At 42.3% G+C, this 24892-nt stretch overlaps 3 protein-coding genes across 5 annotated transcripts in view; 2 read left to right on the top strand and 1 right to left on the bottom strand.

Moving 5' to 3' along the window:
- Positions 1–448: 448 nt before the first annotated feature.
- On the top strand, positions 449–11076 carry cpsf1 (cleavage and polyadenylation specific factor 1). Its single transcript, XM_086063001.1, has 38 exons — positions 449–602; positions 1213–1378; positions 1461–1488; positions 1564–1697; positions 1775–1855; positions 2217–2368; positions 2459–2605; positions 2694–2833; positions 2910–3020; positions 3105–3198; positions 3394–3481; positions 3607–3747; positions 3849–3900; positions 3973–4046; positions 4339–4413; positions 4500–4580; positions 4878–4967; positions 5044–5223; positions 5307–5448; positions 5559–5737; positions 6410–6546; positions 6609–6783; positions 6859–7065; positions 7140–7229; positions 7301–7444; positions 7525–7677; positions 7752–7868; positions 7954–8044; positions 8738–8822; positions 8998–9139; positions 9230–9382; positions 9453–9629; positions 9850–9916; positions 10095–10142; positions 10211–10366; positions 10441–10570; positions 10658–10796; positions 10872–11076. Exons 2-38 carry the CDS (start codon positions 1235–1237, stop codon positions 10917–10919), a joined length of 4392 nt encoding a protein of 1463 aa, XP_085919127.1. The 5' UTR covers positions 449–602; positions 1213–1234; the 3' UTR covers positions 10920–11076.
- A 37-nt stretch (positions 11077–11113) lies between these two features.
- Positions 11114–16673, bottom strand: adck5 (aarF domain containing kinase 5). 3 transcript variants are annotated; one of them, XM_086063003.1, is made up of 15 exons: positions 16541–16665; positions 15344–15424; positions 15124–15273; positions 14967–15042; positions 14656–14856; positions 14432–14572; positions 14247–14360; positions 13998–14129; positions 13835–13918; positions 13684–13765; positions 13040–13118; positions 12877–12968; positions 12553–12805; positions 11907–12023; positions 11114–11820 (listed from the first exon to the last, which is right to left on the bottom strand). In XM_086063003.1, exons 2-15 carry the CDS (start codon positions 15373–15375, stop codon positions 11718–11720), a joined length of 1656 nt encoding a protein of 551 aa, XP_085919129.1. In that variant the 5' UTR covers positions 15376–15424; positions 16541–16665; the 3' UTR covers positions 11114–11717. The 3 variants fall into 3 exon arrangements, with proteins under 3 accessions (XP_085919129.1, XP_085919130.1, XP_085919128.1); XM_086063002.1 differs by having other exon boundaries at positions 11115–11820; positions 15344–15429; positions 16541–16673; XM_086063004.1 differs by lacking the exons at positions 15344–15424; positions 16541–16665 and having other exon boundaries at positions 14656–14851; positions 15124–15269.
- Positions 16674–17140: 467 nt separating this feature from the next.
- Positions 17141–24892, top strand: part of ctdp1 (CTD (carboxy-terminal domain, RNA polymerase II, polypeptide A) phosphatase, subunit 1) — a 35043-nt gene continuing 27291 nt past the window's right edge. Inside the window, exons 1-8 of the mRNA XM_086062848.1 lie at positions 17141–17595; positions 18368–18451; positions 18838–18931; positions 19281–19409; positions 19520–19670; positions 20296–20386; positions 21261–21427; positions 22611–23591. Coding sequence (XP_085918974.1) covers positions 17306–17595; positions 18368–18451; positions 18838–18931; positions 19281–19409; positions 19520–19670; positions 20296–20386; positions 21261–21427; positions 22611–23591 — 1987 coding nt within the window. The 5' untranslated portion in view covers positions 17141–17305. The remainder of the gene's footprint in view (positions 17596–18367; positions 18452–18837; positions 18932–19280; positions 19410–19519; positions 19671–20295; positions 20387–21260; positions 21428–22610; positions 23592–24892) is intronic.

Raw genomic sequence — 24892 nt, 5'->3', positions numbered from 1 at the left:
CATCTATAGGCAATTACAGTATAAACCTTTTCAACAGCGGCGCAAGAGATGTGAGGAATCTGTTTAACTTCACACCCCAGTGTCGGTTTAGGCTTGTTTGCCCACATAATTAGGTGACTTGAGCTAGACCGTTGTATCGCTGTGACCTTTCCTCTTACTATGGCCTTTCTTATTTATGGCAATCTTTGGCAAGCCTACAAGTGGACTCCAGTTAAGACCGTGTACGAAGGCACTTTTTTTTTTTTAATGGGCTCGTCACACTTTGTTATTAGAAATGACTGGTTTTCTAGATAAATTATTATTATTATTATTATTATTATTATTATTATTATTATTATTATTATTATTATATATTTTTGCTGTTAATTTTAAAAGCGATTCACTTTGTAGTTGTGAAAATGAACGCTAGGGGCAGCATAGGCTGTTTAGTGTTTGGAACAGCGAAAAAGGCAGACGAAGAAGACAGCAGCCGCCGCATTATAGCATATCAAGAAATTAGGTTTATTTGGCCCCTGTATTGCTCGTAACCTTTCCAAGGGAGATATGCCGAATGAAAAAATGAGCCACGGGTCTTCTCCATTCTGATAGTGTGTTCGATATAGGTACGTTCACGGTTTTGATTCATTTAAAAACGGAAATTAGTCGAGTGCGGCGGTCGCAGCCTCATGCTAGCTATTATGGCTAAATGCGCCGCTATGTGCCAATGCTAACTTTTATTTACAAATTTGTCACGAACTCCATGTTTCGAATAAAAACATACACATCACCACCACCACATTGCGGTGCCTGTTGAAGTAATGTGTTCATCGAGTCATCGAATTCAATAAGAGTTAACGATAAAACCCCAAAGCATCCTTAACACAAGGGTCATGTCATTAACCAGCCCCAGTAGTACTTTTCTGCTTAAATGTTATGCAGTTGTATTAAATAATGTTAGCACAGGAAAATACATTTTCACAAAATGAGTGTATATTAGTAGCATCAAGCTAACAAAATATCTGAATTAATCAATGGTGAGACAATATTCAAAAATTAGCTTCTTACAGTGAAGACTGCAAATTACCCACAGATTTGCGTATGAATGGTTGTTCAAATTGATGTACATCCTGTCTCTGGCCTAAAGGCATCCGCGATAATCTCCCCCCGACCTGACACATGTCCCTTTTATTCTTGTGCTGCAAGATTTTAATGTTTGAACTTGACTCTTGCCAGACGCTGAGGGCCGCCTGCCGCCATGTATGCTGTGCACAGGCAGGCCCACACGCCCACCGCCGTGGAGTTCTCGGTCTACTGCAACTTCATTTCCAGCAAGGAGAACAATCTTGTGGTCGCGGGCACATCGCAGCTTTTTGTCTACAGGATTATCCACGATGTTGAGGTATTTGTGCTGCGCTGCGTCGGGAAGTTTGTCGAACCTAAGCGGGAAGCTTCCACTGAGGTGTTGTTTGTTTTTGTTTCAGAGTACGTCAAAGTCGGACAAGCCCTCAGGTATTTCCAGATACTGTTTTCCAAGTTTTGCCTTCCTGTAAGGTGATTTATGGTGATATTCATTTATCTCATTAGATGCCAAAGCTCGCAAGGAGAAGTTGGAACAGGTGGCCTGCTTTTCGCTCTTCGGCAACATCATGTCCATGTCCAGTGTGCAGCTTATAGGATCCAGCAGGGATGCCTTGCTCCTCAGTTTTAAAGATGCCAAGGTTCTAGCAGTATACAGGCTTAAGTCATGTTTAAAAAAAGAACAAAATCTTAAAATGTTTCTGTGTTCTCTTACCAGTTGTCTGTCGTGGAGTATGACCCGGGGACACATGACCTGAAGACCTTGTCTTTGCACTACTTTGAGGAGCCAGAGCTTAGAGTATGTGTCGTTACATTTTCATCAATTCATTCTGACCATTCCTCCATTATTTGCAGATGAACAGTATTGCTTTGGTGCGTGGGGTGGCATCTTAGTGCCAAGGCAACAAAACAAAAGAGATTCAGAATCAAGTAGTCTTTAGCCACCATCCTATGGCATATACTTAATAGGTATTTACAAACCATCACCCTTTTAGTGTGGGTGTCAATTACGTGCATATTTTCTGTTTTTGTGGCAGGGCTTGAGCCCTATCCACTGGAATACCCGTGGGCTCACAGTATGCCAAAATGTGGCCCGCCTTATCTGCAAATAGGAGCAGGAAGTGACTATTAAATAAAAACAAACAATTCTCCTTTTTCAGGATGGCTTTGTACAGAATGTACACATTCCCATTGTCCGCGTGGATCCGGAGAATCGCTGCGCCGTGATGCTCGTCTACGGCACTAAGCTGGTGGTGCTTCCCTTCCGCAAGGACACGTTGACTGATGAACAGGAGGGCGGAATGGGGGATGGGTAAGGATGCCGCATGGCCAAATCGTTTTAACACATACACAGGCAGTGAGTATTAAAGGGTCTAAATACTTCCTGCCGGTGTCCCTGCAGACCGAAATCCAGCTTCCTCCCAAGTTACATCATCGACGTTCGCGAACTGGACGAAAAGCTGCTCAACATCATCGACATGAAGTTCCTCCATGGCTACTACGAGCCTACCTTGTTAATTCTTTTTGAGCCCAACCAAACATGGCCGGGGTCAGTCACATCACAGCCTCATCATTGACTGAAAATAACAATCATATGTGATATAAGTATGCCTATAAATTCCGCCGTGTTCATCCAGACGTGTAGCTGTGCGTCAGGACACGTGTAGCATCGTCGCCATCTCTCTCAACATTATGCAGAAAGTTCACCCGGTTATCTGGTCCCTCATCAATCTGCCATTCGATTGCACGCAGGTCATGGCGGTCCCCAAGCCTATCGGTAAGTTCGGGTACTCCGACATGAATGTAAGTTGCTGGTTTTTGATCACTTCTGATCACACTGTATTTGCCTTTAGGCGGCGTGGTTGTTTTCGCAGTGAACTCACTGCTATATCTGAACCAAAGTGTTCCACCCTATGGCGTTTCCCTCAATTCCCAGACAAACGGGACCACTGCGTTCCCTCTCCGTAAGTCACATACAACCACTCCTAACAGTATTTTTACAGTATCACACGTGATGCACTTTAATTTCGTTTTTTGTTTTTTTTCAGGCATACAAGAGGAGGTGAAGATCACCCTGGACTGCTCCCAGGCTGACTTTATTGCTCATGACAAAATGGTTATCTCTTTGAAAGGAGGCGAAATGTGAGTGTAATTGAATTCCCAAATATGCACAAGCAAACATTTGTACGGTAATACAAGATAACACATTTTTGATGAACACCGGATGAAGCTATTGTATCTGATTAAGATGTCCTTGTATACTGTACTTATAAAGTAACACGGTGGCCTGTACATAAATATATAAATGAGCATCAATGTTCCGGTCTCTTGTTGTAGTTATGTGTTGACACTCATCACTGACGGCATGAGGAGTGTGCGGGACTTCCATTTTGACAAAGCAGCTGCCAGCGTCCTGACAACTTGTGTAAGTACTACACCTAGTAAAATTGCAGCGATACCTTCATTTCTATCAAATCAAAATTCACAATTCATTTTGAGCTGATCCAGTTTATATGTTGTTGACAATTATGTTGGCTTCTCCCCCGTCAGATGGTCACCATGGAGCCGGGCTATCTCTTCCTTGGCTCCCGCCTGGGCAACTCACTGCTGCTCAAGTATACAGAGAAGCTGCAGGAGGCGCCACCAGATGAGGTCAAAGAAAATCAGGACATGGAGAAAGAAAAAGACAAGGTGAACTTGTTTGTGTGCGTGCGTGTGATGATCATCCAGACTGTAAAAAAAAAAAAAAGCGATGCACTTGAACAGTCTAACAAAGCTGAATTAAATTCCAGGAGGAGCCACCAAGCAAAAAGAAGAGAGTAGAGTCATCCACCAACTGGACAGGTACGTTTCAAATTCTGTTTGGAAGTGCGCTCGCTGTCGTCTTTGTTTCATTCCTGTGCTCCTTTTTTAAAGATGAGGTGGACGAGATTGAAGTGTATGGAAGCGAGGCTCAGTCGGGCACACAGCTGGCCACATACACTTTCGAGGTAAAATGATCAATGAGCATTGCACAATGGAACACGGTGGATGATTTCCAAATTTTTTTTTTCCAGATTTTAAAACTTATTTTTATATAGCAAATAATGTGTGTGTTCGAGAGTCAAATTGTTGTTATAAAAAAAGTAAAAGAAAAGCACACTAGATTTTAATTTATTGATGTTGTCTGAACTAATCTCTCGTAAGGCCTTACAAGGTCTGCTGCGACCTTACGTTGGGCCATTTAACCTTGATGTTTTTATACTTCCACTTTAACGATCTGTTACATCATCATCTTTGCAGGTGTGCGATAGCATACTGAACATTGGGCCGTGTGCTAACGCCTCCATGGGCGAACCCGCATTCCTGTCAGAAGAGGTAGAAACATTTGACATTTTGAAATCTCGCTTAGTCATGTATGATGTCGTTAGGGGCTTTAACAGAAACATTCCTTCAACTGGTAGTTTCAGGGCAACACGGAGCCTGACCTGGAAGTGGTGGTGTGTTCCGGCTTCGGGAAGAACGGGGCGCTGTCGGTTCTTCAGGTGAACAGATTATTCCGGATCCCCTTGTGTGTGTGTGTGTGTGTGTGTGTGTATGTGGTTATGCTTAAGCTATTTGCATCGTCCTCAAGACTTGTGATCGCAAGGTCGATCTATCACAGGTTGATTGATGGTGCTACAGTAAATTCTGGGTTTACCAGGGCTGCCTCAGAAATATACGGAGTGGCTTTTAAAACGATCCAGTGACATTTCTTGCATGTTTTTAGGATGCATTGCGCAAGTCTGCTGAATTTGTGCTTGTGAATATAACCTCATCATTTGTTCCTGTGGTGGTGTTAGAGGAGCATCCGACCTCAAGTTGTCACCACGTTCGAGTTGCCTGGTTGCCACGACATGTGGACGGTCATCTCCAATGAAGTGAAGGGAAAAGTACTGTTAAGCTAACGCACGTTTAAATCCGTTTTTCTGGGATTTTTTTTTTTCTCAAAGTTTGTTGTCATTTCAGGCAGGAAAAAGTGAGGAATCAGATGATGGGGGCGAGAAGGAGGTGGCTGAGGATAAGGAAGAAGGTGAAAAGGAGAAAGAAGAAGGCAAAAAGGAGGAAGAGCAGAAAAAAGAGCCGCCTCTGGAGGATGACGCCAAGAAGCACGGGTTCCTCATCTTGAGCCGAGAGGATTCAACCATGGTTGGGACCACATTTTTCAACTCAACTGATGGGACTTTACGTTACTTTTACAAAAATTGAATCACCTGTGTATGTCACTGTAGATCCTCCAAACAGGCCAGGAGATCATGGAGCTGGACACCAGCGGATTTGCTACTCAGGGAACCACCGTGTTTGCCGGGAACATCGGCGACAACAAATACATCATCCAGGTCTCCCCCATGGGCATCAGGCTACTGGAAGGAGGTAGAATTAAAATTAAAACACTTTTTTTTTTTTTTTTTAACTAAGCCAAAATGATACAATTACGATGAAACAATGCTCTTTTTTTTTTTTTTCATGTCGTGTTTCTCCAGTGACTCAACTCCACTTCATCCCAGTGGACCTGGGCACTCCCATAGTGCACTGCTCCGTGGCCGACCCCTATGTGGTCATCATGACCGCCGACGGCGTGGTCACCATGTTTGTGCTGAAGACCGACTCGTACATGGGGAAGACGCAGCGGCTCTCTCTGCGCAAGCCACAGATCTCCACCGTGAGTGACACCGAGCTCATTGAGGCATCACAGACTATGTAGTTAGATGACTCGTTCATTGATGCTAAATTGAGGGTGATTGGAAATCCACCCAGTGTCTCATGATCAAGAAAAAAAATATTCTGTGTGCCATATTAAACATTGTTGATTTAATATAACAAGTGTCAAACTAAACACAATAAGCTGTGTAAAGGTGTTAAAGCAAGGATCTCAAAATCATGGCCCGGGAGCCATTTTGTGACCCGCATGATGATATTTTTGGGATTTGACATCAAAGTTCAATGTTAGTGTGGCCCTCACCTTTTTTGCCATGTTGTTGTTCTGCGTGTACAGTAATTCTGAAGTGACAACAAATCAAAGGAAAAGATACCCTGTCACCAAGGTCACCAACTTTGGTCACGTTCTGAAGAACTTTTAACGTTACTGATAAAGATTGACAAGATTGGATTTGTTGTACTTTTTTTGACGACTTGGTTCACATCCTTGTGGAATACTTCAGCGCAGACAAACCCAGACTTTATCTCCAGCGGACTCCCATATAAGTTGAATATGAGAATCCCTGCTTTAATTATACAGTATAACATTATTGGTGTAAATATATCTTAATGAAATCTAATGAGTTCTCACGCTGCCTTGAGTTTAATGGAAAGTTTTCAATTGTCTCCCGTCAAGCAATCGCGTGTGATTGCGCTCTGCGCGTACCGAGACGTAAGCGGAATGTTCACCACGGAGAACAGGGTGAGCTGTCCCATCGTAGAGGACACAAACATGAGTGCATCTGAAGCGGAGACAGTAATCCAGGACCTCAGGTGAGAGTTCACACATTTTTTTTTTTTTGCTGGAGTCACATTGATGGGAAATGTTTGCGCAGTAACGCAGTGGATGATGAGGAGGAAATGCTGTATGGCGACTCAAGTATCAGCGCAGCACTCCAGAAGGAGGAAATGAATCGCGCTTCAGGTCTCGCCTCTGGAAGTGAGGGGAGCACGGTCAAAGCCGAGCCCACCAACTGGTGTATGATCGTCCGGGAAAATGGTGTCATGGAGGTATACGTCGCACATATGACCGCCTCACAATGCTTTATGTTTTTTTATACATGGACTTTTCTTTTTTTTTGAAAGATTTATCAGCTCCCAGACTGGAGATTGGTCTTCCTGGTGAAGAACTTCCCTGTAGGTCAGAGGGTGCTGGTGGACAGCTCCTCTGGCCAATCAGCAACTCAGGGAGAAGGGAAGAAGGAGGAAGTGACACGTCAGGGAGACATGCCATTGGTCAAGGAGGTGACTTTGGTTTCGCTGGGGAACAATTACAGCCGGCCGTATTTGCTGGTAAGTGACTTTCCCAATGATTTGCTCGAGTTCTTGTCTGCATTCTTCCATTCCGGAATATTCTTGTATCCAAGGTCCACGTGGAACAGGAGCTTCTCATTTATGAAGCCTTCCCTTATGATCAGCAGCAACCCCAAAATAACCTTAAAGTGCGCTTCAAAAAGGTAGGATGGATCCAACGGTCTCACTTCTGGAGGTTGTTGATCTTGATTTGTAAACCTCTTCCCTGCATCAGGTTCCGCACAACATCAACTTCCGAGAGAAGAAATCCAAATTTAAGAGAGATAAGAAGCCAGACGGCGTCACCAGCGATGAACCTGTTGCCAAAAGTCGCATTGCTCGGTTTAGATACTTTGAGGACATCTCTGGATACTCAGGGGTAAAAGCAAAATAAAAGTGTTTTGATTTCGTTTTCATAACCACATTTAGGAGTCATTTACATTTGCTCGCTTCTCTCAGGTGTTCATCTGCGGACCCTCCCCTCATTGGATGCTGGTCACCTCTCGGGGCGCACTGAGACTTCACCCCATGTCCATCGATGGGGCCATTGAGTCCTTTTCCCCCTTCCACAACATCAACTGCCCCAAAGGTTTCCTTTACTTCAACAAGCAAGTAAGCACCAGATGCGCTGTCCGAAATATTAAATGACTTCCACACAATTTTGACGTTTTTGTGTGTGTCTACAGGGGGAGCTGAGGATCAGCGTCCTGCCCACCTACTTGTCCTATGATGCCCCTTGGCCAGTCAGAAAGATCCCACTGAGGTGCACCGTCCACTATGTCTCCTACCACGTGGAAACCAAGGTAAGACGACGACTCCTCTGCCCCCAACAAGATTTGGGGATTTCTCTGATTGTGATGTCATTTTTTTATTACGGTCCCCCTTTAGGTGTATTCTGTGTGTACAAGTGTGAAAGAGCTGTGTACGCGAATCCCCAAGATGACCGGAGAGGAGAAGGAGTTTGAAACCATTGAACGAGGTACATGTATAAAAGCACCTCTACTAATCCCACTATATGCTGGCTGGGTTATTATAGTTTGGGAATTTTCATTTTAGTTCGTTTTTATTGCGTTTTAAGTTTAGTTTTTTAAATGTTGTTAGTTATTTAAAAAAAAAAAAAAGCGTAGTTTTAGTTTTGTTTAGTTTCAGTATTAATTTTAGTAATTAAAAAAAAGTGTATTACTTGTGTGCAGTATTTAATGAACACCATGGTAAAATGAAAAAAGTAACGCATTGCATTCCGGCTGAGTTAAATGAAAAAGCAGGCGAGCCGAGCCATTGCAGCCAAAAGTCAAGCACACAAAATTGTCGATTAGGAGCGACGTCATCTGAAGGTGCTTTTCTATTCTGTTTGACACACTTTCAACCATCGTTATTCCGTTAATATTGAAATAAATATGCTTAAAGTCACATAAAAAATTAACCCCAAAGACTCATGCGTTAAACTAATGATTTTTTTTTCTATAATTATAGTCTTATAATTTTATTTTGTTAATGAAAATGTTTTTTCATTTTGAGTTTTAGTTATTTTGTTAGTTTTCGCTAACTAAAAATAACCTTGTTTGCCACAATATTGGGTACACCTGACAGGTGCTTTCTCACTGATTTCTCTTGGGAAAGTGTACCTAATGTAGTGCATCAACGCCGCACTGTCTTTGTTGCCATCTTGCAGACGAGCGCTACATCAACCCACAGCAGGAGAGGTTTTCCATCCAGCTCATCTCACCGGTCAGCTGGGAGGCCATTCCCAACACGCGGTAAGAATGGACAAAATCAATGGGAAGCTTGACCAAAATCACTACAAACCGAATGCACAAATGAGTCTCACGTGGCTGCTTTTGGTCATTCTCCTCAGTAGCCCATTAAGGCAGAATGAACTATGTTTATTATTTTTCCTGCACATATGTTGACTGGTGTCCTTTTCTCCTCAAGGGTCGACCTGGAGGAGTGGGAACACGTGACCTGTATGAAGACGGTGGCACTGAGGAGTCAGGAGACTGTGTCAGGCCTGAAGGGCTACATCGCCGCGGGGACCTGCGTCATGCAGGGGGAGGAGATCACCTGCAGGGGGAGAGTGAGCAACGAAAACAAGAGTTTTTCGTAGTTTCTTGAGAACATTTTTGTAAGTATAGATTTGTTTTGTTTTTTGTTTTGTTTTTTCAAGATTTTGATCCTGGATGTGATTGAAGTGGTGCCTGAACCCGGCCAACCCCTCACTAAGAACAAGTTTAAAATGCTCTATGAGAAGGAGCAGAAAGGACCAGTGACAGCACTGTGTCATTGCAACGGCTACTTGGTGTCAGCCATCGGACAGAAGGTTAGTTTTACATCTCACACACTTAACGTCCATTGTGTAAAGCTAACCTATGGGTTTTGTGTTCCTGCAGATCTTCCTTTGGGTGCTGAAGGACAACGACCTGACCGGCATGGCCTTCATCGACACGCAGCTTCACATCCACCAGATGTTCAGCATTAAGAATTTCATCCTGGCTGCCGACCTGATGAAGAGCATCTCGTTGCTGCGCTACCAGGAGACCAGCAAGACGCTGTCGCTCGTCAGCAGGGTGAGACACAAACGCCAAAAACGTATCAGTGTCCAAATATATCTGGACAAGTTGATACAGTATTGCAATATTTACACAATTGTTTATTTATTTTTTTGAATTAGTCCAGCTGCAAACATTGCCATCTTCCATATTATTTCATGTTTTATAGAATATTATTCTGTGATATGTTGCACTGTTTGGTCACATTGGCGTCCTTTTTGTCTTGTTTTGAGAACAGGATGCAAAGCCCTTGGAGGTGTACAGCATTGAGTTCGTAGTGGATAACAACCAGCTTGGATTCCTGGGTAAATATAAGGATGCACTGCTAGGAGATAATTACAGCTTGATTACATTTTCACTTAGTGGCGGTGGCGCAAGAAGAGCCTGGCGGGCCGCCAAGCTAATTAAACAATGGGGGGAAACACTGAGTCTGAAAATAAGTATTATCGAGCATCGCTAATTTTCACTAATATCTCCTTTCAGTGTCAGATCGTGACAAGAACCTCTTTGTGTACATGTATTTACCTGAAGGTAAGTCACATTTGTAGAGCTCATGCAGTTCCATACACAAAAGGCTGAGATGTTACTCGTGCGTGCAGCTAAAGAGAGCTTCGGAGGAATGCGTCTGCTGAGGCGAGCCGACTTCAACGTGGGCGCCCACGTCAACACGTTCTGGCGCATGCCGTGCAGAGGGGCCATGGACACCAGCAGCAAAAAGTCTTTGACATGGGACAATAAGCACATCACGTGGTTTGGTAAGCAAACCCTTTTTTGTTTTTGGCCAAAGAATGCACAGGTGTGTGCCTAATGTGCTTGTCTGTTTCCATAGCAACACTGGACGGAGGCATCGGGATGCTGCTCCCAATGCAGGAGAAGACGTACCGCAGACTGCTCATGTTGCAGAATGCTCTCAACACCTTGTTGCCTCATCACGCCGGTCTAAACCCGAAAGCTTTCAGGTTCCATTCAGCCCGTAGTGCTGTTTTTATTTCTTAGAAGGGGCAGGCAAGTCCCTTACATCTCTTTGCCACACGCTACCTTTGCAGGATGATGCACTATGAGCGACGAGGCCTGCAGAACGCCGTGCGAAACATCCTGGATGGAGAACTCCTCAACAAGTTCTTATATCTCAGCGTGATGGAGCGCAGTGAGCTGGCAAAAAAGATCGGTACCACTCCAGACATTGTAAGGAACAAACACTGAAATATATTCCGTTCCATACAAGCAATGTGTAACACAGTCATTTGATTTTCTTTACAGATTTTGGATGACCTTCTGGAAATCGATAGAGTAACAGCTCATTTCTAAGAGCCACATTCCAACATTTTATCCACCGCATGCTGTTTTATACCCAATGGATAAAATCTTTTGAGCCCAATTTTGATTGTTTTTCTAGATGTTCCAGATTAATTTTTGTTAAAAAACAAAACAAAAAAGCAGTAAAAATCCTACTAAAAAAAATCTGTTCTATTTTCATTTGTTCATCAGCTCAATCATGACAATGGTGAAAAAAGGAGGTAGGATGATTTATTCTTTAACTTAAGCATTTTGGTTGTTGCTTTATCCTTGGAAGTGAGAATTTCCTCAAGAGAAAATGGAGCTTAATTGCAAACAGAAAAATCTTCTCGCGTATAAGTTAAATGACAAAGTAACACAATCAAGGATACTAGCATTGGCATTCATAATAGCTTCATCAAACAGGAATTCTTAACTTTAAATGCCACACATTGTCTAACATACATATCACTAGATAATAAAGCTGCTTCGAAACAGTTAAGATACATGTCAACGATTTCTTTCAAACTCGTAGCAACTTAAAACCTTTTAAAATTTCATGTTTACATATTTTAAGATTTGATCAATAAAACCATTACAATAGGCTTTTCAAATAATCCAAAACACTTGCTTTAAGGAGTACAGAGCTACACAGCATGATACAGCCCTCCTCCCTTTTCTTTTTTTTTCACAGTTCATTGTGATTGAGGAGCAGAGCCTGGCAAGCTTGCTGGAGTGGCTTTGAGACGAGCGAGGCGAAAAGTCCCATATGTCAGATTGCGTAGCTTTTTATGGAGAAAGATCCCTGCCGTGAGGTTGGAGAGCAGAGCCCTATCTCAGGTACTCGTACATGTCAGAATCCAGAGAGATGAGACCCAGGTAGCTCAGCAGGTTTACCAGGGAGCGAGTCATGCTCATCAATGCCATCTCTGATCTGAAACAGGGGGGACTCATTGTCAGTGGCACGGGTCACGTAAAAAAAAAAAAAAAAGTAGATCTAGAAATGCGATGGAAGCTAACCTCAAAGCGAGCTCAAACTTGAGGCCCTCCCATCTCGTCCAAAACCAGTGGACAACCCAGAATCTATGCAGCATACTGGTCCTCTCTGCCTGGATCTTCCCCCAGCATCGCACCGCACTGACAGCCAAAGTTCATAATCGTTACCATCACAACACTGGTGGTAATATTAACAGGATTTTTGCAGTTATCAGCAAGTCAAATGTAATGCAACTTAAAGCTATTTTCTTGCTCGCGTTGCACTGCCTATACACACGTGCACACATATACACATATTGTGGATTACAATTTTTTAATTGTAATTAATCACATGATTTCCATAGTTGACTCAAACTAAATGCACAACAAAAAATGTTACTAATAAATACTCTGAATATAAAAGTGGACAAATATGGTTACCAAATACAAAAGTGATTGTATCTTTCAGTTCATTTATTCAGTAATTTAATTTAATGATTTTAAGGTAAAAAGATGTACTAAGGAGTGTGAAACATTTAGACAGATTTGTGTAATTTATCTGCCACTAGGTGGCATTAGTGTGTCATGTTGGACGTTGGTGACAGAGCAATTGTATACATCAATTGTATTTAAATTTGTAATACCTGTAAATGTATTTAATGCTTTTTAATTAGCACATTCCGTTACCGACCTCTTGGCCATGACGAAGTAGCGATCGACGGGCGCTCCCAGGGTGATGTTGATACTCCGGACCGTGTTGATGTTGCGGAAGACCAGCAGCATGGGCCGGGGCATTGCCTTGAGCACCTGCATGATGCTGTTGAAGCGGTGGATGGCCATTTGCCGCATGTAGGCCGTCTCCTCTTGACTCAGGGTGTTGGACAGACGCAGCTCGCGCATGTTGATGGGCCGCTGCAGCAGCATCTCGCAGAAGAGGAAGTACTCTGCACAGGTGACATGATTACTTTGCACCTTTTTTTTGGGGGGGGAGAGGGTTTGTTGACTTCAACCTTACCTTTGACCCCTAAGGCATTTGAGTACATTTCCATCGCTGCCTCGTCTCGCAGGACTATGGACCTCCATAGCTTACACAGAGCCACTCGGTCACTAAAAAAGTGAAGAGAAATATTACGTCGATGGAAAAAAAATGTTCTCATCTTTTGAACAACGTGACTTACTGTTGGCTGAGGTGTTCGTACAAGCCGTGATCCAAAAGTACCAACTCCACTTTGTTGTCAGGACCTCTCCTCACTAGAACTGAACTCCAAGTAAAGAAATGCATTTATTTACTCAAATGCAGAGTAGTCAGTTTTGTTATGTTTTTAAAGCGGACCCAAAATGTTTACAATAATGTTCTTTGCAGCCCCACTAGTCTAAACACGGTATTCTGATTAATATTGCGTGCTGAGAATATGAATTAAGCAACTAATGAGATGGATTTATTTTTTTTTAACGGGTGGAATTTGCTGCTTAACTCATATTCCGCAAATGCAATATTAACGCGAATGCTGTGTTTACAACCTATTACTGTAAAAAAAGAAAAAAAGGTTGACTGCCCCTTTACTGTTTCTATGAGTGTATATTTATTCAAATCGTACATATTGTGTTATAATACTGTATGCAGTAAATTTGCAGGTGTGAGACAGTTCTGTCGTGAACAGTAAAAAAAAATTGTAATAAGAAAAAAGAAAAGGGAATTGCCTAGCAATGACACAAGATGGTGGCAAAGGACTACTTATGTCTAAAATTAATCTCCTCTTGCAACGTAGTGTTGAAAACTTTCTGAAAGTTCCCTTATCGTTCCTTTCTCCGACAGACTCACCGTTTCCAGGATGAGGATCGGCATGGATGAAACCCGTGTAAAATATTTGCTCTGCAAAAGCTCGGATCAGCTTGTCTGCAGTCTGAAATACAGTTGTTTCAAAAGTCAACTTGCAACAAACCCTCCAGTCAATCTCAAGCGCACAACTTACGTCTTTCAAGCTCAGTCCTTGTCGTTTGATTTCCTCCACGTTGTTGATCTTACAACCGTTGCAAAACTCTGCAGTCAAAACCCTCTTGAAATGAAAATGAGGATGGAAAAAGGGAGCTTTTTAAATCAATAAGTGTCGTTATCTTCGGAGCGTTTAAACCCACCTTACTGGTTTGCTCCCAGAACACTTTGGGCACCACGATAAACTTGAAGTGTTTCAGCTCATCGGCGCACCTCTCCGAGTTCCTGCCCTCGTTCTCAAAGTCCAGCTCTTGAGCCAGAGTCCCCTTCAAGTCCTAAACAGACAAAGAAGGCACATTATTCAGCAATTTTTTTGCATTCTTTTAAAGTGGACATATGGAAAATGAGTCTGAGCCTGACCAATTGGTTGACCTGATTACAAACGTTCTGACCTTTAGAACCCATCTGAATCCAAAACTGGGGTGCATGAACTTGACAACGTCCAGCAGGATCTCCAGCGTCCTGATGTCGCCATCAAAGCGGTCCCTGAGGTCAATGTACTGCACCTGAGATGGTGGAATCATGTTCACCGGAAGTGTCTCTTCTGCAAGTTGCTGGGACATTCATCGACGCTCACCTTCACAGCGACGGACGTTCCGTCCAACAGCTCCGCCTTGTGAACCTGAGCCAAGCTGGCGGCGGCTATCGGCTCATAGTCGAAGGTTTTAAAAATCTCCTGCGGGCTTTTGTTGAAGTCTTCTTGGAAAAGAGCATCCACCTGTTTCAGCAACAGCAAAACAAGCCTGAGAAAATCTCATCATCGTCCTCTTAATGTCTTGTTTTTGCTCGCTATATCCTCACCTCTTTGTACCGCCTGTTCAAGGCTCTGTCCTCCAGGACCTGCAGGGTGTGAATGTACTCGGGCGGCAGGAGGTGGTTGAAGGAGCACAGACCTTGGCCCAGTTTAATGTATATGCCGCCGTTCTTTACGGCGCCCTCCACCATGCTCTCCGCTGCTCTCTGGTGGCAAGCTGACATCGCCGAAGCGTAGGATGGGCTGCTCTAGCAAGTAAGACGTCACAGTCAACTTTTGACATAGTTTGGTTTGTAGTAGAGACTGTTCTATTTTTACCAACAATCTACTAAAACATAATATCTGACGTGAAGCTTACCTCATCCAGACCTCGAAGAGCCACATTCGTGGTCCACCAGTAGTCCACTGATATCACAAGTCCCACAGAGAGAGACCTAAAACATCAAAAAAAAAATGTTTTACAAAGATAACGCAAATTTTTGATTGACATAATCATGATCAAGACTTGCCCACACCTGCAGAACCGACTGAATCCTTCAGTTACTATCCTCATCTTCCGCCGCTCTCGCTGGTCTGACAAGGCGTACCGCGCGCCCGCCACCAGTGGCGCGCCCACAGCGACGGAGGCGAGCGTCTTCCATACTAAACCCCTGCGCCTTCCTTCCCTAGCAGATCAAACAAACGATCATTTTGTGCAGTCATTTTTATGATGAAAGTGTTGCTCATATTTAGCACCTGAGTGTACTGACGCTTCTGGTGCACTGCATTGATGAGCCAGGATTTCTTTGGAGAGAAGTGAAATGATGCAGACACAGCCTGCACTAGTGGGGAGGAAGAAAGCAAAAAATAAAATAACACGCATGAATGTCACGTGACCGGGAAGCAGGGCTTAAAAAGCTTGTGAACTGTGGACTTTAAACAGAGCAGCCCGTGCGGACAGTGCTGGCTGTTCTTTAATCAAACGTGTGCTATAAGCTCAATGAGTTTACACTAGTATCTCGGTTTGGAGAGATGCTAGACCAGTCCAGCATTGTTATCTTCCTTAGCAAGACAGTTGTTTTGGATTATCATGTTAGACTACAGACCCGTCCGTGGCCCAGTGTCCGAAGGGAGGGGATCATATCTGCTTCAGTATGTCACAGTACATGCAGTACGACACTCCCACCGCACACTTTACACCATGTGAACCAAATAAGTGCATCTTGGTCTCATCAGACCACACAGTTTTACAGAAATGTACACTTACAAGTTGTACAATGAATACATTTCTTCAGTGTTGTCCCATGTAAAGAGTAACTATAGTTTGGGAGACAATTTCATCCAGTCTGCCACGCTGAAAAACAAATACAACTAAAGTTGTTTTTTTTTATTATCATTATAAGGTAGCCCCTCAAATGCTTATAAATGCACAGTAATAATAAACATTTCATACTGACCCCAACACAACCACGTCCCCGCGGATGGGAAAGAGTACCTCCATCCCTTTAGTAAAACATGTTTGGTATGTGTGTGTTGGGAGGACAAAATGAGGGTGGGGGAGCAACCCAAGGCCAACGTGTCCAGCCCAGGACACTCTGTGTTGTTTTTGTTTTGGATCTCTGAATGTGAGGGAAGCAGTGTCTCAAATTGGTCCAGGTTCAAATGTATGACTGAAGAGTCCACTACTACGATTTAATTAATTCATAAAAATACAATACGCATAGCGGTTAAATGTATTATATGTAATAGTAGTTGTAAATTACTGAATACCACAACGACGTGCATAAATTAGACTGTTCTTTGTAGGCCAAATTAGCAGACTGACAAATTTAGAAAGTAACCTGCATGACATCACAGTTCTGTTAGCCACGTCAAGTCCTCTGGCTAATTCGAGCTAACAAGGTTGAAATATTTGAACAATACTTGTTTGGAAATGAAATATGAACAACATACAGCTCCCTGGATCTTCCTCGTCATGTTTCCGGCGTAAGTGCAGCTCACCGCCCGGATGATTGTATCCAAAGTGACTTTTTTCACATTAACTAACCGGACTGCTGACGAGTGACGTCCGCCTGGGCAGCCTGCAACTACCTTTCCCACTGCAGGCCTGCGATTGGTTAAAAGCGGACAAAGAGTGCAGAGAAATCGAGATGGTTTATGACCTACTTCCGCGTTCGCTATTTTCTGTCGTAGTTCAACACGTTTTTTGTCTGCATACGCAAAAAACATCGATCGGATCATACCCTATCAATAAAGTATATTAATAACGTTTGTTGACCACCAGAGGGGAAATTCGGGGTTTGCAACAGTTAAAGTGTTTTTTGTTACGCTATATTATAAATTAAGTGTATCGTGAACATAAATGTAGTCATTTAAATAATATAAATACATGAATAATTATCAAATAATAAATGTTAGGGAGCTCACAAACAAACAAAATGTACATTTGAATATTCTTTCTATTTTCAACTTGTTTATGGTACTCTCAACCGGAAGTTGTCATCGCGACCTGCGTGTCTGCAATGCTGCCACTTCCTGTTTACGGGCGGGAAGAGTGAACGGTGCTGGCTGTCGAAGCTTGCGGGTTTAAATCCCACCACTGTTGTTTTAATTCACCTGCAAGCTGATGCTTTGCTGATTTTTAATGATTCGAGCGTTGCTATTTGTGGCGGATACGCTTTAAACGGGACATTGCAAAATATATATATTTTTTTGCAGATGGAGGATCCTCCCGCTGATTCTGGCGGCGGTGGTGCAGCAACACTGGGCCCCGCGGTGCAAGTGTCGGACATCTGCTGTACGATTGGAACGCTCCCCTGTCGCCTCTTGGAGTGGAAAGTCAAGCCGGGATCTCACGTCAACGTGGACTCCGTGTTAGCGCTGTGCGTTCCCATACCCGCGGAGAAGGGGGCAGAGACACCAAGGCTACCCGAAAGGAAGGTGAAGGCGGACCGCGCGGGGGTAGTCAAGGAGCTGTGTTGTCAACCCGGACAGGTCATACCCCCTGGGTGAGTTACGTGTTTGGAGCCTGTTTTGGTACACTCGCAACCGTGGTAGCTGTTGTATGTTAACCGAATCGCATCAGTGTTATGCTAGTTGGCTAACGAGCTAACTACGCTAAAGCATGGTAGCAAACTAATAACACATAAATCAAGCTGATTAAATGATAGTGTTTCGGTTTTGAGGTAGACTATCAAAGTAAAATAGCTCCATTTTAGCGAAGGTCATTGGTGACCCTACATTGGCCAAAATCTTAATATAAGAAATACTTTCATTAAGTAGTACAATTTAATAACTTTTATTATTTGCTCAAACGTGATTGAGTTTAACTACTAAGAACCGGGTAAATGCTCTTACTTTGAAAGCGGAAGTTAAGCCCCATTGAATGGCGTTTACCTTGACAATGCAAAATTCCGCGTGTGCAATGTTTTTTATGGGCTTGTCGGGTTCTTGATGTTTTGAAACGCCCTTTTAAAGATTGATATTCGCTCAACAAAAAAAGTTTCTAATTAAATTTTTTGTGCGATCTGGTGAAGACCTAGAATATAATCTCTCTCTCTCCCTCTCTCGCTCTCTTATTAATGAATCATAAATAAAACACTTTTTGAGAAAAAAACAGTACTTGTGTTTTAAAGCTTACTGCTGTTGTCTAAGATTTGATATTCCTTTAACTGTCACAAGAGGGGAAACACAAACCTTGTTTATTTATTGTAACTTACCAAATAGCCTATTGATTGATTTAAGAACAACAACTGTATTTTGTCTTTTGTATTCCCCCAGGGGTGTCGTTGTCAGAATAGCAGGATGCAGCCACCCTATTGTGATGAAAGGCTTGTGTGCCGAATGTGGCCAGGACCTAACTCAGTAAGAGCATGCAAGAACACGTTGACGGTCAACAGTGACATCATCTATATGGATAATAAACCACCCACATTTATGCACCTGACATGTTTTACCCCTTTACATCTACTGGAAATAAAACAATTTCAGCATATGTTTTTTGTATTTGTGGTGCCTTCATTTTTAGACATCTCCTTTAGGTGGCACCAGAGACGACTATTGTGAAATAGTAAATGATTTGTGCTACATCCCCCCCCTTTGCCAGCTTCACTGAAACCATCCCACTTTCTAGAAATCAAGCCCACTTCTCAGTCACCAGCATCTTCTCTAAAGCTGTTTTTCTCCCGAGTTTCCGTATGCTCAAGTACGCAGCCTAACACCCACTCTTTCTTTCGCTCGCTCCCTCTCAGACTGCAGAGCACAAATGGAAACCAGCAAACTCCCATCTCCACGGCAACCGTCTCCATGGTGCACAGTGTACCCGAGTTGATGGTCAGCTCAGAGGTGAGCAGAACAGAGATGCTGCTTGCTGCGGCTTTTTAGCACAGCAATTTCATCCAATATTTTACACAATAAAGGCCACTTTTACTATATTTACTTAAATGCAAGTGTAATAGTCTAAATCAGTAGAACCTCTCTAAATGTTTTCCATGTAACTGGTCAACCTTTGAATTTCTCCTTCATCAGTACAAAAAAATATATAATTATACAGATAGTTTTTTAAAGATCATAATCACACTACTTTGTAAACAAGAAGCCGGTTATTAGTATTTTACAAGCTGTAAGCCTTTTGACTTTAGAGTTTGCGCTGTACAGTGTCTTTGACCTCTAATAACCTTTACCCTCCAAACAGCAAGCAGAGCAGTTGGGCCGAGAGGACCAGCAGCGGCTCCACCGCAACAAAAAGTTGGTCCTGATGGTGGATCTGGACCAGACGCTCATCCACACCACCGATCAGCACTGCCAGCAAATGTCCAATAAGGTCTGTCTGTAAATTGGTGTTATGTCTCATATATTGAGCTACAAAACGCTGATTTAAACGGTTCAATTTGAATGTTGAAGTTTATTTAGTCTTTGTTTTTCCCATCCCAGGGCATTTTCCACTTCCAGCTGGGGCGAGGCGAGCCGATGCTCCACACGCGACTACGGCCGCATTGCAAGGAATTCCTGGAGAAAATTGCCAAATTGTACGAATTGCACGTCTTCACGTTCGGGAGCCGCCTTTATGCACACACCATTGCTGGTAATTTGTGCTCCCGTTTCTCTCATAAGATGGCTTAGTGCAGGAAAACGTCTACCATTCACCATTTGCACTTCTGGCTTAAGCCCATAAGGGGGAGCTATCTGCTAATATATTGCTTTCAAGGCGTGATTAATATGCTGGTGAGCTATCGATTTACTTAACCTTGCCATTATGAGTACGTGAAAGCATAAACAACATCAGGATGCGTATTTTTGATTTCTCCCTCCACCAGTCTGCAATAAAACACTCATAGTCATACATGAAAACCAGTTTATGAAAAAAAAAAAAAAAAAACAGCTATCTGTCCCCTCAGCAGAATTTTGATTCAGTGGAGTAAATTGAGCTAGCGTGATATAGGCTTTGCTTTATTCAGGTGGCAGTTTTCCATCACGCCGTGCGGTATATAAACCCAGCGAGGCACTGTTTTGCAGCCATGTGATGAATGTTTAATGCATTTGGAATTGAAATGTACAGCCCTTGATGAGTTGAGAGGCCAGCCCGGGTCTCCAGCTGCTGTATATCTCCTGTCAAGAAAGCACGATGGGTTATGAAATGATTTGAACGGAATGCTTGATTCAAAAGGGCCAAAACATGCTGATGTGTTCTTTTTTTTTCTTTCCCTCAGGCTTTCTGGACCCCGAAACGAAGCTGTTCTCCCATCGCATCCTGTCTAGAGATGAATGCATCGACCCCTTCTCCAAGACGGGGAATCTTAGGTGGGAATATATGCGTGTATAATTTACAAAGTTTCTCTGCAGCCATTAGATATTGAGTCGTTCATTGTGGATTTTTCAAATTTTTTTTGCAATACAGTCAGTACCCATAAAGTAAATATCATTAGCTAATTGATCACTGTCGCTAGTTCAAATTAATTGGAATCCGGTTTAGAAGTGGTTTAGATAGAGAGAGGATGAAAGCAGCCGCTGGTGCTCTTTCAATCGCTAGCAAAAATATGGTAAACAGAAGCACAATCTTTGGTCATATGTATAAAAAAAAAAATTATTCGGCTACTGCTCATTAACTCATTCACTGCCATTGACGGTTATAGAAGTAAAACAAATATTTTAACAATTTCTATTAGTTTAATTTAACGTTATGTTTTTAAACTTTTGTTAACTGGAGTATGAAAACCTAGAAAAAATATATTGTACATTTCGAACAGATATAAAATTTGTGATTAATCGTGAGTTAACTAGGGAAGTCATGCTATTAATCACGATTACTAATATTAATTGCCTGACTCCCCTAATTTTTTTCTTTTTTTAAATCTTTTTCTTTTTGAAAAAGAAAGAATAAAATACCTTTTTTTTTCTCTTTTTTTTTATCGCATGACCTCACTAGTTAACTCACGATTAATCACAAATTGTATATCTGTTCTAAATGTACAATTTAAAAAATCTAGGTTTTCTTACTATTGTTAACAAAAGTAGAAAAAAACGTGAAACTAATAGAAATAGTTCAAATGAATGTATGGCAGTGAATGAGTTAAGGAATCTGCATCAAATTGTGAAAGAAAATGCATAATATCTCCTTTAAATGTGCAGGACGTTGCCGTGTCAACAAGCTTGCTGTCCTTCACTGTCCTACCAGGTATCTTTTCCCCTGTGGGGACTCGATGGTGTGCATCATCGACGACCGTGAAGACGTGTGGAAGTTTGCGCCCAACCTCATCACTGTGAAGAAGTACGTCTACTTCGAGGGCATCGGGGACATTAGTGCGCCGCCGGGCTCTCAAGAAGCTCTGATGGCCAAGAAAGGTACAAAGATGAGATTTGTTGTTGATGTTTGTCTCTCTCACGGAAAATGTGTCCTTGTGATGCACAGTGAGTGACGTGCACAACCTATTCAATGTTCAGTGTTCAAGGATATGTTTCCAGTTCCTTGCACAGTCCGCAGTCGCCAGTCGCCACTTTTAAGATAACAAGCGAGTTCTCTCGCAAAGCTCTCTGGACTTCATTGTCGGAATGAAGTCCAGAGTTTTAAACGAGGACATGAAGTGCGGCCTCCTTGCTTTGGCCTGCGATTAACTTTGACACGTCTGCCCAAAGAGCAATTTCTTTGACAAGTGTCCCTTTTTTTGAAATATGAACTTAAGATTTGTTCAGATGGTTCTTCAAAGGGATCCGGGTGAAAATGGAACTGGGGACACTGCAAAAAGGGCAAGAGAAAATTGAAGAAAAAAATATAATAAAATAAGAAAAGATTAATCAAATAAGCAAAATTATCTGCCAACAGAAAAATAATTTTTTGCTAAAAATAAGAGAATAGTAGGCACTTGTTAAATCTTAAGTAATGTTGACTTTTTCCCAAGCTGTAACATTTAGAACTATTTTCTTAAAATACATAAGTATTCAACTTGTGTTTGGCCAATAAGCAAAAATGTCCTCAAATGTCGACAAATTCTAGTTGTGTAATTGGTTATCCTCTTAAAATAAGAAACAAAAGCTCTTCTGCTGGTCATGTCATGCAAACCATCGTGCAAGCCATTATTTCAGCTTGTTATGAGTATTTTTTTTCTCAATATTAGCTCTAATGTCTTATTAAGAAAAAGTTAGATATTTTTACTTAATTTGAGATCCATTTTTTTTTTCAAGATTCTTTTTCTTGTTGGGCTAAAAATAATAATAAAACAATTTTCCCAGAAACAAGCGTACAAAACATTTTTTATAGTGTAGCTCCGAACGACACCAATTTAGATGACCACCAAATACATACAAACACTCTTGAGCCACCAAATTTGTAATTTGATCTCATTTGTGCTAATTCTATAGCCACTGTGAAAAGAAGCAAATACTAGACTCATAGTATTATGAGAATACATCGGTAAATCGATGAGAAGAATTTTTAATATTAATATTACTAGAAAAAAATGACATTCTTGTACCAAGAATCGAATTGTCCTCGAATATAAATGGCTTCCTGTGCCTTGTTCCCCTGCAGGAAACCCGCCCGCTCGACCCGCAGAGAGCACAGAAGCGTATGAGAATCCCGGAACGGACGAGCAAAATAACGGCCTCGGGAAAAAGTCTGTAAAAGACGGGTCCGCCGCATCCCGCTGTTCTCAGGGCGTCCCGACAAATGAACGGACACATCCCGCCGCGTCTGTGTCAGATGAGGCATTGACGGATAAACGTTCAGAGGCTGATGAGGAGCCCGCGGCAATGAAAAGTCAAGGGGCCGATAGCCAGGAAACGAGTAAAGAGGAGATTATTAGCAGGCTAGGCGAGGCACAGGACAGTACGAACTCTTTAACGCCAAACACCGAGTCCAACAATCTGGACTTTGACCTTTCCAGCGACAGCGACAGTGAGTCTGCTCGGGAAAAGCCGCCCTCGGCGGACGACGGCGGCGGCGAGGCGAAGAAATCCGAGCACAAAGCAGACTTGCAAGACAACGGTGATGAGACAAAAGACGAGAACAGTAAAATCCAAAGCTCTGAATCGGTAGAACCTTCGGACGTTCTCCTCCCCGAGTTGGGCAACGGCTGCTCGGACCGGAGGGAACCCGAAACCGAGTCGCAGAATAGCGAGCAATCCGGGGTGACCGTGGGGGAGGAGCTCCTGGACCAGAGCATGGAGGACGAGGAAGAAGAGGAAGTGGATAACGACCGGGACGATCACCTCATTTACCTGGAGGAGGTGCTGGAACGCATCCACGGCGAGTACTACGCCCGCTACGAGGCTTTCCTGAAGACCGAGGCGCCCGACACGCCGGACATTCGCAAGATCGTCCCCGAGCTTAAGGGCAAGACCTTAGACGGCACCACGATCGTGTTCAGCGGCTTGTACCCGACCAATTACCCCATAGAGAGGACTCGTGAGTACTACCACGCCAAGGCGCTCGGGGCGAAGATGAGCAAAAACTTGGTTTTGGAGTCTGAAGAACCCGATAGGACGACACACCTCATTGCAGCAAAATCTGGTATGTAAAATCGGTTTGATTTAAATCTCAAAGTCGGTTTTGTTGTATCAGGAATGGGCATACATTGAACCCCCGCTGTTATGTGAATTTGGAAAATCCTCAAATAATTGATTCCTTATGACAGGAAAGGGATCATAAAACATCAACACCGAACCTATGTTATATAAATAACTATTTAGTAGGACATTATTCATCACAGCCAAACCATTTCACATGGTTCATCAATTGTTTTGTTTTTTTTAAATTATATTTTAAATAGAAATGTAAACCGTTTTAAATAGGGATGTCAACATTAGTTAATTTAAAAGTTCCACAATTTTTTTTTTTTATGCGAGATTAATGACATGCCCCTTCTTTGGAAAGTCTGTACTGGGGGAATTCCAGTCGCATCGCAGCAGACACGCCCACATCAAAATTGAGCAGTAATAAATGTAATAATAATGCATATATTTGTGGAGACTGGGGTCAAGTTGTATTTTACTATTTTAAAAATGTGCAGAATTTCACAAGTTACTTCATGTTAAAGATTAGATAGCTCTTAATATGAAAAGAAAAATGCACTGAGCTGTCACCGTCTTACAAATGTAATTATGCCATCTAGTGGCAGAAAAATGACCAACAAAAATTACTCTGTTTTTTAGTGTGCAGTGCATCAACTCAATTTTATGAATTATTATGAAATTACTATATCAATGACTAAAAGATGCAGCCATATTTCTGTTAGTTTAACTTATTTTCCACTTTTTTGTTAAGACTATGAAAACTTAGGAAAAATATTTGTATTGGATTTAAAATTTGCGATCAATTTTGGAGTCATGTGAAAAATTTCAAATTGTAATTGTTTGACACCCCTAGTTTTAAATTTGGCTTTTACACGCAATAGCAATAATTTATCAATAACTACTAGTATTGGTACTTGGTATCTGTGAGTTGAGTACTCCTACTGGTATCGGTCTGAAAAAAAGTGGTGTGTGTACGTGGTGCATTCAAGGACTGTCAACAAAAACGGATGTTTCAATTGTAGATGAAAAAACGACACAAATTTAACAACACCAAGATTGCAAATGTATGCAATTACAGGAGTCTTTTTAAGACTGAGTGAATTCCAGGTTGGCATTTTTGAATTTCAATTGGAATTATTCGCTTTTTGGTCGGAACATTTCCCAGCGCTCGGGCCAAAGCCATGTCTAATATTAGAATTGTGCTTTGGCGCCATCTTGTGACAGCTACAAGCAATTTCAAACCATTATGGGTGGATGTCAATTACCCAAAAAGTAATTGCATGGGTTCACTGTACAAGA

The sequence above is a fragment of the Leptonotus elevatus genome, chromosome 19, assembly GCF_054856555.1.
Source record: "Leptonotus elevatus isolate MCC_2025b chromosome 19, RoL_Lele_1.0, whole genome shotgun sequence".
Classification (NCBI taxonomy): Eukaryota; Metazoa; Chordata; class Actinopteri; order Syngnathiformes; family Syngnathidae; genus Leptonotus; species Leptonotus elevatus.
Note: the sequence above shows the minus strand (reverse complement) of the source record. Positions and strands in the feature narration are given on the sequence as shown.